The 14402-nt window shown below is 29.1% G+C and overlaps 1 protein-coding gene across 1 annotated transcript; it reads left to right on the top strand.

Moving 5' to 3' along the window:
- The first annotated feature begins 357 nt into the window (after nt 1-357).
- LOC118049665 (auxin-responsive protein SAUR71) lies at nt 358-1323 on the top strand. Its single transcript, XM_035059724.2, has one exon. The coding sequence runs from the start codon at nt 550-552 to the stop codon at nt 964-966; it is 417 nt and encodes a 138-aa protein (XP_034915615.1). The 5' UTR covers nt 358-549; the 3' UTR covers nt 967-1323.
- Nucleotides 1324-14402: the final 13079 nt, after the last annotated feature.

The following is a 14402-nucleotide window of genomic DNA, read 5'->3' as shown; positions in this document are numbered from 1 at the left end:
TCTATAAAAAACTACCTCGTTCCCAGAAAAACAAATTATCATTTCTAGTAACAACAAATTAAAAAATGTACTCAAAACAGAAACTAAAAAAAAAAAAAAAAATTATTATAACATCTTTCTTCGTTATTCGCTAATTGTACCTGGCAAGTACCCTACCCGTACCTTCTCTCTCTCCTCTCTCTCTCTCCCTCTCTTCTTTCATCACCTTTTCATGTCTTCACAGTGCTTTTTAATTTTTTTAATTTTCAATTACCTTTTTATTTTTAAATATTTTAATACTAAATTTAAAAAAAATTGAAAAAATATTATTTTTATTCATTATAAACCACCTCTGTTACCTCTCTATATATACACATCCCACTCTCCTCCCATTCCGCCTCTCCCTCTCCCTTCTCTCTCTCTCAAGAACTCTTCATTCTTCAAGCCTTCAATATTACATCTTACCGTCTGCAAGAACAACCCACTTGCTCTTTACTATCTTACTCTCAAATTAATCTTCTCGTAATCTTTACGTTCTCTACGCTGATCTGTTGAATCCATCCTTCTAGAATGAAGCAGCTAATTCGCCGCCTCTCCAGGGTTGCGGACTCTTCTCAATATAGCCTTCTACGCCCGAATTCTCAGTCCACCCCCTCCACAACCACCGCTCGCCGGAGATCAGGCGGCTCGAGGTCGGCCCACAGGCGAGGAGCCGACAAGCCGGTGCCTGAGGGGCACGTACCGGTGTATGTTGGCGATGATATGGAGCGGTTTACGGTGAGTGCTGAGCTCTTGAACCGCCCGGTCTTCATATGGCTTCTGAACAAGTCGGCTCAAGAATACGGGTACGAGCAGAGAGGAGTACTGAGAATTCCATGTCACGTGCTGGTTTTTGAACGAGTTATAGAGTCGCTGAGACTCGGGCTTGAGTCAAGTGACCTTGAGGATCTGCTTGGTTCCCTGTTCACCTCCGAGGACTATTTGTGAGATTACTTATATGGGGAGGTTTTTATAGATCCTTGAAATATATTGGCAACATCAAGAGATCGTTTTCTGGGATTTTCTTTTTGGTAAATATACCTCTTTCGATCTTGATGACGGGCGATGAAGAGAGATTCGAAGGGTTTTTTTTTTTTTTTTTTTTTTTTTCCGGTTGTAAAAACAGGGGCTGGGGAGAAAATAGAAAACTAGTTGTTCTTTTTGTTTGCCCTAATTTTTTAAGGATTGCATTTTATGGTTGGTTCTTGAGAAATTATGGGAAATTAATACAAAGGTTAATACCAATGAAAGAATCCATCTTGAGATTTGGTAAAATCAAGAAGCCACACTTTGGATCTTGGAGAGATCATCAGTTATTGCTTACATTTTAATGTTTTTTTTTTATTTATTAAAAAAAATAGTATTTCTTCCGCTGAAATTCCTCATGCACATTTTATGCCTTACTGTCACTCCTCTGATCCCTTTGGTTGCCTTCTTCCCCTTTTCTGTTAAAGATAACGGGGAATTTGAGATTTTAGGGGTTCTATATCAATTAAGGTGACTTCTCATTAATTAGTCATGATTTAATTATGAGAGGAGTTTTCTTGATTTGGAGCGGCTAAAATATATATATATATATATATATATATATAGGGGTACAGGTGTTGATTAATAATTTATATGAGGCTATTTCTGTAAGTTTAAGGCGTGAGTATATTCCTGGCATGTGCTGCTGTCTTGAGTCCAAATTAATCTTTCTAGTTTCAAGACTGTTCAGCTCAAAATCTCTGTTATTTGCTGTGATTTGTCTGTTTAAAACTAAAACCGGAAGTTTATAAATGTAAGTATTTTATAAGTGTAGGCTATAATTAAAGACTCTTTCTGGTCATCAATAATGCATGTACAATAAATTATGGAACAGAGGTAAGAGTAGACGATGAAATCATTTTAAATTCAAAGCCTTTTTTTTATTTATTTAATACAACATATATTAAAATAAATATTTGAAAGAGTTTAAAGGAATAAAATTTTATAGAAAAAAATTATTTATTTTTTCAAAATCATAATTTATATATATATATATATATATATATATATATATTATTTTGACGAAACAAGTATTTTTTTATTAACAACATGACTTTTGGATCAAAAACACCTAAATTTCAACTTTTTATATCCATAAACCATATAAACTAGTCTCAGAAACCATAATAACATCATCCTTAACCTTTCATTAGTCTAAAAATAAAAAAATAAAACTAAATAGTCTCCAATTAAAAAGGAAAAATCACCTTCATTGAACTCATATATCAAAGGTGAATTCATTGAGATCAATCATTTTTTTTCTTAGTATGTGGCTAGCCAAAAATCTTTTCTCTCATCTCCCTTCATTGGTGACTTATTTATTTTCTTCTATGTCAACACTCAGAGACTAAAATGTGAAAAAAAAAAAAATTAGAATTGAAATATAAAAATTTTAAACTATAGGTACTAAAAATGCAAAAATAGAAAAGTTTAAGGAAGAAATTCAACCTTTACAAAAACATGAAGGAATAATTAAATTTCTTTTTATTTAGCTCTTTTATAATTGAAATAGATATTTGAAGAAAGATAACTATTTAAAATTTGGATTAAAAAAATGCATTTTGTTAGAAGAATTATTGTTTTCTTATTAATGTTTTTTTTTTTAAATAAGTATGAAAGTCTAAAACTAAATAGACAAAATATGTTTAAATGAAAACTATTGATATGAAAATGATACTTTTTTTTTGTAAAAAAGAAAAAAAGCCACGTTATTTGTTTTTTTTTTTTTTTTTTGTCCTGCTTCTTTTAAGTACTTTAAGACAACCAATTTAAATTTCATTCCATCAAATTGGTCTCAAATTCAATACTGAGATTTTGCCATATACCTTGAATTGTCAATAATATAAAAGGAGAAGAAAATGTCAATACAAACATTAAATGAAATAATGAAATGAAAAAAAAAAAAAAGTTTAGTGACCATTCCCTTTAATTTAAAATCATAACCTTGATATATTTGATAAATTACTTGCATTTGAAATCATTACTTAATAAAAATTGTTTTAAATATCAAGATATAATGCACATGGCAATTCTCATGTCCATATCATGATGAGTTCGATACATGATAAGCAAATATAATATTTGGATCGATGATTAAGAAAAATAATTGTTTGATTGAATATCAAAAGTTTATAAAAGTTTGAAATTGTTTAGTAAAAACCAAATATATTTTTTAAGGATAATTTGAAAATATAAATAAGACATAAATAAAATATCACTACAAATAAATAAAGTATTTACTTGTAGAATTATAAAATCCCATATGAAAAACAAGATAAGAAAGAAAGTTACTGCTAAGAATTGTACTATCTATCATGAAAGCTAAATTGCTCATCACTATTCAATAAATGTAAATGAATCAAGGCCTACAAACTACAAAACTTACACAAATTGTTTTCCTCTACTATAATAAAATCTAAAGCTAGAGGAAGGAGAGCACCCAAACAAAGAAGACGAAGCACTACCAGAAAATCAATAAATACAAACGGAAATACCGAGGGAATATTTCCGTCGGTAAATTTCCAAGGGGTTTTACCGACGACAATATTTCCGAGGGGTTTTACCGACGAAAAGATTCCCTCGGTATATACCGAGAGAATTACCGTGGGAAAAAAAAATAAAGCAAAGCAAAAAAAAAAAGATGACGTGTCATTTTTTACCAACGGAATTACCGATGGAATTTTTCCGTCGGTAAATCCGTCGGGAAATCTGTTGGTAAACTGTGAACACTGTTCATCATGTCAATTACAAAGGGAATTACCGACGGAATTTTTCCGTCGGTATTTTACAGAGAGCTCCAGAACTGTTCATCTTCCAATTGCACTGTTAATTGTTTTACTTTACGGACAAAATCACCGACGGATTGAAAATTTGTCGGCGTGTTTTGGCAGTTTTCTGAAAAAATTCAATTGATTTAAAATTTTCATTTAAATATTACAGACGGAATCACCGACGAATTGAAAAATCATCGGTAATTTTTGGCGGTTTCTAAAAACTTTTTACGAAATTGAAAATTTAAATTAAATATTACCGACGGAATAATTAAAAAATATTAATATTCAATTATCCGTTGGTAAATCCGTCGGTAACGCGCCCCAATAAAAAACCTGAATCCGCTTATTTCACAAGAGACATACTCATTTCTTCTTCTTCTTCTTCTTCTTCTTCTTCTTCTTCTTCTACTTCTATTTCTTCTTCTTCTTCTTCACTATATGTAAAAAACATCAATATCTATTTCTTTCTTTTCTTTTCTCTCCTCATCTCCTTCTCTTTTCCTCCATGCTCGGGTATGTCTTCTTCTTCCTTCTTCTTCTTTCTTCTTTTATCCTCTTAGTTTTTTTAATTAATATTCTTCACGAATTTTTTTTTTTCCTTAGCTTCACTTGCAAGTATATTAAGGTAAGATCTTTCTTTTTTCTTATTTTTTCATGATTTTTCACTATATTTGTTTTTTATTTAATTTTAATTGATTTTGTTCTTAATAATTGTATAAATGTTGTTGTGAGTTTTTTTTTTTTCATATGAGATCAATTTTTAGTTGATTTATTTATAGGATTTTTAAATTTTTAGCAATTGCAACTTCATTTTTTTCATATGAATATTTTAGTTGAATTAATTTTTTTGTTTTATTTATTTGTTACAAATTTGTTTGAGTAGATTTTCTTATTCTTTTTTCCAAGCATTTTGAGTATATATTATACAATGTTGATTTATGTTAATTTAATTATTTTATAATTTTATAAAATGAATTTTTTTAAAATGTTTTTAAATAATTACCGACGGATTTACCCACGGAGCGGTAAATTTTTTTTATTACCGACGGAAATTTCCGTCGGTAAATCCGTCGGTAATAAAAAAAAGTTTTACCGACGCGTCTGTTCCGCCAGTAAATCCGTCGGTAATATTATTACCGACGGACAAAAAATTACCGATAAAAGATTCACCGACGAAAATTCTCCGTCGGTGATTTAGTTGGTAAATTAATTACCGATGGAATATGTGTCTTATGCCGACGGAAAAAGTCCGTCGGTAAAACTGTTAAATCTTGTTGTGAAGAGAGCATAAGTTTTCTCTTTGGTTTCTTCTTTTATACTTCTTTTAGATTGAAGCTACTTCACTCCAATGTATATAGTAGACTAGGAATGCATTATTAAGTCAAAATTTATTAAGCATTTAGTAAATTTGACTTTACATAATAAATAAAAATATTTTCATTCAAGAACAAATGTTTTAATGGTATTTTTTTGTGTATGTGTGTGTATCTTGATTTATCATTAAATATATTACTTTGTACCCTTTCAATTATTAGCTGGTTGTCATAATAGACACAAGTATTGGGATTGGCTTTGGCCAACATGAAATATCTCTAAAAAATTCTAAAGTCACATAGATATTTATCTAACTTTATCAAGAATAATAAACTCTAATTCCATCTTGGATCTTACGATACAAGTTTTCTTATAGAATTTTGCAAGACATGGTTGTTCTTCCAAGCATGAAAATGTATCCGCTAGTGAATTTTGATTACTTAGTGTTGAACATCATACTTGCAATACTATAATGATCAAATACCATTAGGTACTTAACACACAGTGTAGTTCCAAGAACAAGATATATCTAAAACATTTGAGTAACTTATTTATTTCTTTCCATTGATCCACACCTGAATTATTGGTATACCTCCCTAGCTTGCTAATTAAATATGTAATATATGTTATTGTACATTTTATAACATACATAAAGCCTTTAAATATTTCAAAATATTATAATTGTTGTATTCTCTCATCTGTATTTTTAGATAGATGTACATTTATATCTATTGATGTTTAACAATACTATTATGACCTTTATAAAATTTATCATAATTTTGCTCAATATAATTTCATTGAATGTCTTAGAAATTTTATTTTCTAGTATACAATATACAAGTTTTTCATGTAAAATTTATTTAATAACTTTTTTTTTTTTTTGTAAACTTGATCATCTATTCCTTTTTGCTCAAAATTAACATGTTGTCCATATATAGAGAAGTACAATGACATAACATTTATTCATATTTTTTGTATATATAAACATATTTATCAATCTCATTAATTTTAAACTTATTTAATAATATAACCTTGTCAAACCTTTCATATCATTATTTAAGAACTTTTTTCAAACCATATAATGACTTCACAAGATTATAAATTTTATTTTTCTTTATTTAATGACAAACCCTCAAGTTATTTCACATAAAACTATTTGTCAAGATCACCATTTAAAAAGATTATTTTTAAGTCCATTTAATATTTTCAAGCTTATTAATACTTGTGATGACTATTAATGTCTATATAAAAGTTGTTATTGACACATGTGAGTATATGTTACAAAAGTTCACATCATTTTGTATTATGAATCCTTTTACAACTAGTTTTACTTTTTATTTTCCAATGATTCCTATACTAAGATCTGTTTTCTATAATTTTTGGCTTAATGTTCAATTTTGTTGCAAATAAAGCATATATTATTTAATTACTTAACAATTTCTTTGCCTTTCGTAACAAGCTTGTTCTTTTAATTTTTATAATATAATTTCATCACTTGTTCAATTATATTTTCCCTACCATTAATAGAAAATATTAGCTCTCATTTCTAATAATATGTTATCCTTTTTTGTCTTCAACCTCAAAATAAAATCTTCAACTCCCATATCTTTTTGCTTATGCTTAATATAGTTCTTAAAGTCTTTTCAAGATGGTAATAATTTTTTAACTCTTAAACTTGACTCATTATAATACTTAAACAAATAATCTTGAAGTCTATAAATTGGTCAACTATGAATTTTTTATATTATCATCTTCAGCCTTGTACTTCTAATCCAAAACTTTTCATAATGTCTTTTCACTATTGATAAATATATATACATGATATAGTATATTGTTTAATTCATTCAAGATGTACTTTTTACATACAAAACCAGTATGCATTTATGCATATAATTGCCACAACAATGAGATGCATATAATTGCCACAACAATGAGAATAGATTCTTTGTTTTACAAGTTTGGCATATCTTTACTTAAAAAAGTTTGACAAGTTTAAGGTAATTAAATAGAATAATATCTTTTGTTATCACTTTTTAAAATTCAACAGTTTGGAATTTTAAGGTTTCTCACCATGCACCATAGAAGGTGATGGTGAAATCCTTCTTATTAAAGCACTACAAGCCATAACATCATTTTTAAAAAAATAATAGCAACATTCTCCTTAGTAGAGTTTATATTTTTATATCATGTTAATAAAAAATTGATTATAAGCAATCAAATTATTGAATTATATATAAAAACTAAGTAATTAATATAAAAGATTTAGTCTTAAGATTATTGAGAATTGTTTAGAAATAATAAATTATATATTTGCAGGATAATATAAAACATATAAATAAAATATTAAATAAAAGAAGTACAACTATACAAGTACTTGTAGAATTGTGGAATTTTCATATAAAAAACAAGAGAAAAGAATGTTATTATTGAGAATTTTTCTCTATGTCCCTGTAAATAAGTATAAATGATTTAAGTGCAACTTACTTGTTAAGATCATATCAATAACAGCACCTTGAAACATATGCACACCCATTCAAGGTTTATAAACTAGAAAACTTACTCAATCTCTCTCTCTCTACAACAACAAAACTAAAAGCTAGAGGAAGGAGAGCATAAGAACAAAGAAGATAGAGAGAACATAATTTTTTTTTTTTAATTTCTTCTTTTCTATTTCTTCTGAGAATGAAATCTCTTCACCCATATTTATATAAGAGAATAAGGATGCATAATTGATTCAATGAATCTTATAAGAAGACTCAACAAAACTAAATTAATTCAAGATCAATTAAAATTAATTTATTATTCATTGAATTTGCAAAATTAGAAAATTAAGAAAATTCATTGAAAATAAATTAATTTATAATAATTTATAGAATCAATGAATATGACAATATACAAAGAAGCTGATTGATTAATTTTAAATTCACCTTTTATAATTTTGGATAATATATAAATACTATGTAAAAACCTCTTCTTTTTTTCAACAACGTAGTCTCAATAGTTGAAATGGCATTAATTATCAAGCTAACTCATTGCTCATTATTAATTAAGTGCTTAATTTGATCATCTCCTCCCATCAAAGATGGATGATTTGTTTCTTGATTTTTCCTCTCGAATAAAACATACAATGCCTAATTTTGAAATAAAAATATATATTGGCAATAGTGAATCGTGATTAAAAAAAAAAATCCTTCTCAACTTCTTGGGTTTTAACATATTTAAGTTGAACTTGAATACAGAACTTGCTATTTTTACGTGTTTATTATTTTTAATTACTCCACTTTTTTGAGGAATATAAAATTACTCCATGACATAGCTTGTGAAGATAATGCGTTATTGAAATTGAAGAGAAATTAATTCTGTTAAATATAATAATTAAATTAAGAGTAAGTAGGTTCGAGAGTCACAAACGAAGGAATTTTGGAATTCATCAGTATTGTGAATTTACACAAAGATATTGTTTTTCCATGTTTTTTTCATCCATGTATTTTTTTTATTTTATCTTTTCATATTGATTTTATTCAAGATTAGTCTTAATGGTTTATTTTAATAAGCTTGATATAAGGTTTTTATTGATAAAAAAAACCTCATAGTTAGGTTATCGTTTAATTTTGTAAAAAATTGTTCCAGTTTTTTGTTTTCCATCCAATTAGAACTATAAAGATTACAATTGAAATTAGAAAATAATTAAACCCTTTTCATCCATGAAGGAAACGAGAAGAAATTTCTAGAAGAAATTATAATAATAACCACACTGGAATTTCTTCTCAGACACATGTCACCTTAGAGAAATGGCAACGATGAGACAATTCTAATAGCTACATGAAAGATTGCCTTTGAAGGCCAAAGGAGGTCGCACACACGACCCCAAATATGGTGACACCTCTCATACGATGGAGCGTGTTCTACACTTGCTAGCTTTTTTTTTTTTTTTTCAATTCAGTCTCTGATGTAATACCAACTCTTTAATTGAGTCCCAAAATTTATCTCACAAGATCCAAGCTCTTTTTTGTAATATAGTCACTAATTAGATAACTCTTCAATTTAGTCTTCAATATCATCATACCTGAGGCCAAAATAAGGCCCAAACAGGGAAAGAAGAATGAAAAAGAAAAGAAAGAGATAGCTCACCAACTCAGTTAGCGCATTGTTGTTGTCTCCATGAATGACATGACTTGCAAGCTATTCGGTTAGTCTGAGGTGGCCGGAATCGATGTAATATGTTATCATAGCAATAACAACAACAAAAAAATATCGTCCATAATTTTTTTTAAAGTCAAATTATATTTTTACCGGTCATCTAGATTGTTTTTATATCTGTCAAATCAACTAAGTCACATTGTCAAAACTTCTTTGTGGTTTAATTTGATGCTTGGTCTAGGTAAAGAATTAGGACATGAGTTTCAACTATAATCTATTTGGTCAAGTTTAATAATATTGTCAAAGAATTTTACATGACATGTCTGTTTTTTTTACTGTTAATAAAATAACACTAAATTTTCTTTTTAAAAAAAAAAATTTGTCCAATACTGTCTTAAGAGTTTTTATAGTCGGTTCGGGTTTCAACCAATTCAAGTTTATATGTTATGAGTTTATGCCTAATGTACACAAAATGATCGCAATAACGTTATTGACATCTGAAATCTGTATCCGCAACAGAGCATGGGCAACATGATTAGTAAATGACTAATCATGAAATCCTGTTAACTCAAATCATCCCAATTTAATTAAGAAGAGTATTGCTTGAATAAAAATACTAAAATCAAGTTGATTAAGGATTCAATCAATCAGACTCAGGCCTCACATCCACCGTGTTTGAAACGGATAAGCAAGATTCTTATAATTAGGCACCGAAAATTGACACCAAAGTGAAGAATTCAGACCATGAACTCTTTGCCTCCAAGCTAGTGCAATGCGGGTCACATGACATATCATTTCAGCCGCAAAGTCAACACATTAATCTTATTTAATGTAAGACTAATTAATCTTTATTACTAATGGTTAGGCTAATTTTATATTTTATGTTGATTGTAATTCTTAAGAAGTAGGTTTTTTTGTCCACTTTTCTTAGTTAGGATGGAGGCTAGGCCTTTATTAATTCTTCTTGATCATCAATTTCTCTTATTTGAGATGGATCATAATTTATCTTGACTCTCATTTTTCGATTGAGTTTAATATTCTTTCTGCTAAAATCTATGATTTTGTGACGACTAAAGAAACACATCCATCACTTGTTCATGGGATACGCAACTTGAATGAAAAGAGCAAACAGCTACTGGAAAGACGAAGAGCATACGGGACAGTAAGAGTCTTGATACGACGAATGACGGAGTGTTTTATCTATGCCCTTTGAAATATGTTACCACCATATCTCAACGAATCTCTTTCAAGGATGGAAAATTTGTGGAAATACATACATACATACATACATACATATATATATATATATATATATATATAAGTTTGTAATCGATCATCAATATCTTCCACATCAAGAGCTTTGTAACTATATATACAGACAAATATGTATCATGAACTTTTGCAAATAGTATATACAGACAAAAATTCTCACATTGTAGCCTTAAGGGCCAAGGCAGTTTTAGTTTGGATGTAGGTCTTCGAGAAATTGGTCAAGCTATTAGCAGTATTTTGTGCTTGAAGTTGGAGAAATCTCTTACTATATTATGTTCATTGCACATATCCCAGAGACAAGATGTCAAGATTTAGGCTCGTTATATGGTTAAAAACATGCTTAGTTATAGCAGATAGCTTACTTCAAAAATGCAATATCCTAGATTTTGCTCTTTAAAAGGTCTTTATTTAACAAGCTTCTACATTAAACGTGATTAGTTTTTTGAGATGCTCAACCACCACGTCAAATGGGTTTGGATCAGATTAACAATTTATTAAAGATTCAACAACTTCATTTTTAGTCAATAGACTAAATGCAAAGAAACTTGACTAACTACCAGCTAGCGTATTTATGTTATTAATTTATTCCAGAAAACCCAGTTCGAGTTTGGCTAGAATGTGAACTCGGTTTGGCTCGATCCAGGGGGAGGGGGAGGGCTCGTCATCTGCCAGGCAAAAAGACGCCTAAAAAAACAAGATCCTGTGATCTATAGTAGGGATGCAAGGATGAATATAAGCTGTGTACAGTTTTGTCAGAAATTCCAACATGGCGCCCTATATGATTGCCTCTTAACAATGGATAATATAATATATAGAGAGAGATCATCACTCCATATATTATTAACTTGCAAAACTGTTCATTAATTAAAAGAAAATAACTTGAAATTAGCAAAGTCGTTGTTCTTAACCTCTCTCCTCAATGATTCCAAGAAATACACACTCATTCGGAAAATGCATGCGCTTGTGCTGAAAGTTATCGCGTTCTTCTAGTTTAAAGATATAATATATATGAATGGATATATATATTTGAATTTATTAATGGCCATTGCCAATCCTACGTTCTTGATCTTAGAATCTTCATGGTTAGAATAATGTGAAGCAGGTGAAGTCGGGTTGATCTTGACTCCTGCGTCCTATATATGGTTATATATCTTCAAAGGTAAGTTTAACAGTCTGTTTTGCATCATTTCTCAACTAGATCTTAAAATAATCTGCTGCATTCGTCATGAATTTCTCTCTTACGACCCTCCCTTCCCTTTAGTACGACAACTTTATAATAATCTTAAAGAAGAAGAGAATATACAATTGGAATTATTGACTTAAATGTGATGTAAATTAATTATTCCAAGAACAATGTTGGGCTAGTTTTATATATACGCGTGACAGTAGAGTACCATGAAAATGCCAATGGCCTTGATTTGCGGTAAGGGCACATGGCTTAGCATGTAGAGTCACGTTAAAACCTTCCCATGATCATCTTCTTCGAGAAAAGAGGGAATTTTTGCTCTGGATTTTGCACTTCTGCCCTAACAGCGCCCAAGAGAGAGTGTATAATAAGATATCCAAGAGAATTATTGGCCTTTATACGGTACGAAGATTAATTAGCATGTGAAGTGAAGGTGTGATCTGAGTCACATGGGAGGGTGAGTTGAAATTTCATGATTAATCGAGATCTTCATTGGCTTATTATCATGATTAGGAGATCTTTCTACAGCGAGGATTGACAGAGTTTCTAAGATTAACAATGGCGACAGGGTTTTGGCTTCATGAATCAGGCGTACCTTTCTTCCCCATGTTTCTAACACATGCTACAGTTCCTCGGAACTCACTTGGGACCTGTGAGAGAGTTCTTCACATGTTGTAGGAACTCGTTTCTGCCTTCAATCCCCCCTCTCCCTCTCGACGCCCTTTCAACTGTATAATTATATTCATGTTTACTGTTTGTTACCCGTTATTTATCAACGAGATGCCGTGTGGTTGTTTTCTAAGTTTACTTTTATTTATTTTTTTATAATTAAAATAAATATTTATATGAAAAAGTAACTATTTAAATTCTAAAAAAAATATTTGTTTTTTTAGTAATTTGGAATAACTAGGTAAGGATCTCTTCTATCTAAACTCAATTTCCTTTTTTTATGTATTTCTTATTAGAAGCATTGTTTATTAAATAAAAATACTTATCGTGATATAAAAAGTCAGTTTTAAATTAAAAATATTAAAAATCATATCTTTATATTTTGTGAGTAATTGAAGAAAAAATTATAATTAATTTGATAAAATTATATAAAAAATATATAATAAAAATAACAAAATAAAAAATTTATCTTAAAACTATTACCAAATTGAATGATATTTATTTAAATATAATTTGAAATAATTTCTAATACTATTATAAAAGCTATTATTTTATTTGAAAACTATTACCAAATTAAATATAATTTTATTTATTTTATTTATAGTAAATTTTAATAAAAATTTAAGCACAAAAACAATTCTAAGATAAAAACTAAATAACAATATAAAAAGAGACCAAAAATCTAGACTTGGGCAACATGCCGTGCACCAAACAAAGAAGCTAAGGTACGCGTGTGTGACACCTTTTATTCTTTTCTTTTTAAAAAAAATAAAGATTAGTAACAAAAAAAAAATGGCAGTATTCATTTGGATAGGTGTCTTTTATGGTGATTGTAGGCAAATGTACAGTAACTAATGGTAAAAAAATAAATTTTTTTAGTTGTGATTTACAATGTATAATAATAGTTTTTTCCTTTAAAAAAATAAAAATAAAATTTAAAACTAACACAATAAGAATATTTTAGACCGTGCATAGAAACTGAAGATCGATCCTCCAGTCCTTCATAACCAAACCCCCTCCCCTTAGGGCATAAAATAAAGGATTTTCCCTCTATATATTCCTGCTTCGGTGAGTGAATTACAGATCAGGACCTGTAGTTTATCAAAATTATCTAATTAAACCTTGTAGTATGATGACAGATTAAATAGTATCTTACTCACGTTGGTCTTCCTCGATTTATTAGTTTTTTAATTCTAAAAATTCCTCCGTCTATAATCAAATTATTATTATTTATACATTCAGACTATATATTAACTATAATTAATACTAGCACTTTTCTGACATTTCCCTCGTGTTGCTAAGTGTTTTTTTTTTTTTCTTTTTCCAGGGAAATTATTCATATCACGAAATAATAACTAATTTTGTAACCTGTAGCAGCACTCTGTAAGCCACCAGGAAGATTAATCAATTGTTTGTGCCCCTCTCGGACATCAATTAATTGTCTTTCATGAATTTCATAAAAATAAAAAATAAAAATCAATGGAGCCCGATGGGCGAAAAATGGGTTGATAGATCCATCCAGCTTCATATTCTTGGGCCTTTACATAGGGCTCCAAAACAATGGGTTTTTTTTCTTCAAAGTCATGGGCCTTGTATTTAAGAGAAGATTTGTGGATCATTTCCAACACTTATTGGGCGCTGGAGCTAAAGAGGAAAAAACAACACAATTATTATATTTATATTATATTATAACAAAAGTTAAAATATCTCAGGATTTCAGTGTGCAAAATTACTCTTTTTTTCTTCTTAAAGGGTAAACTCACTTAGTTTAGTTTTAGGGGTAGGAAGGTATTTTTCTTGGAACATATTAGTCATTAAAGAAAAGGGAGTTAGATGGTCTTTTACCTTTTTAATATATAATGTAATTACTAACTTACCCTATAAAAAAAAATTCTTAGGTCAAGGGGCTTTTTATATTTTTTTTTTAATTTTTTTATGCAAGACCAATTATTTAAATACCCCTAAAACATAATATTTATGAACTTCAGAATGCAAGGGTATTT

Source organism: Populus alba, chromosome 7 (assembly GCF_005239225.2).
Source record: "Populus alba chromosome 7, ASM523922v2, whole genome shotgun sequence".
NCBI lineage: Eukaryota > Viridiplantae > Streptophyta > Magnoliopsida > Malpighiales > Salicaceae > Populus > Populus alba.
The sequence above is the reverse complement of the archived record's forward strand: the minus strand, read 5'-3'. Positions and strand labels throughout refer to the sequence as shown.

Excerpts from the sequence above, each read along its gene's own strand:
- LOC118049665 (XM_035059724.2), top strand. The coding sequence starts at position 550 with ATGAAGCAGCTAATTCGCCGCCTCTCCAGGGTTGCGGACTCTTCTCAA.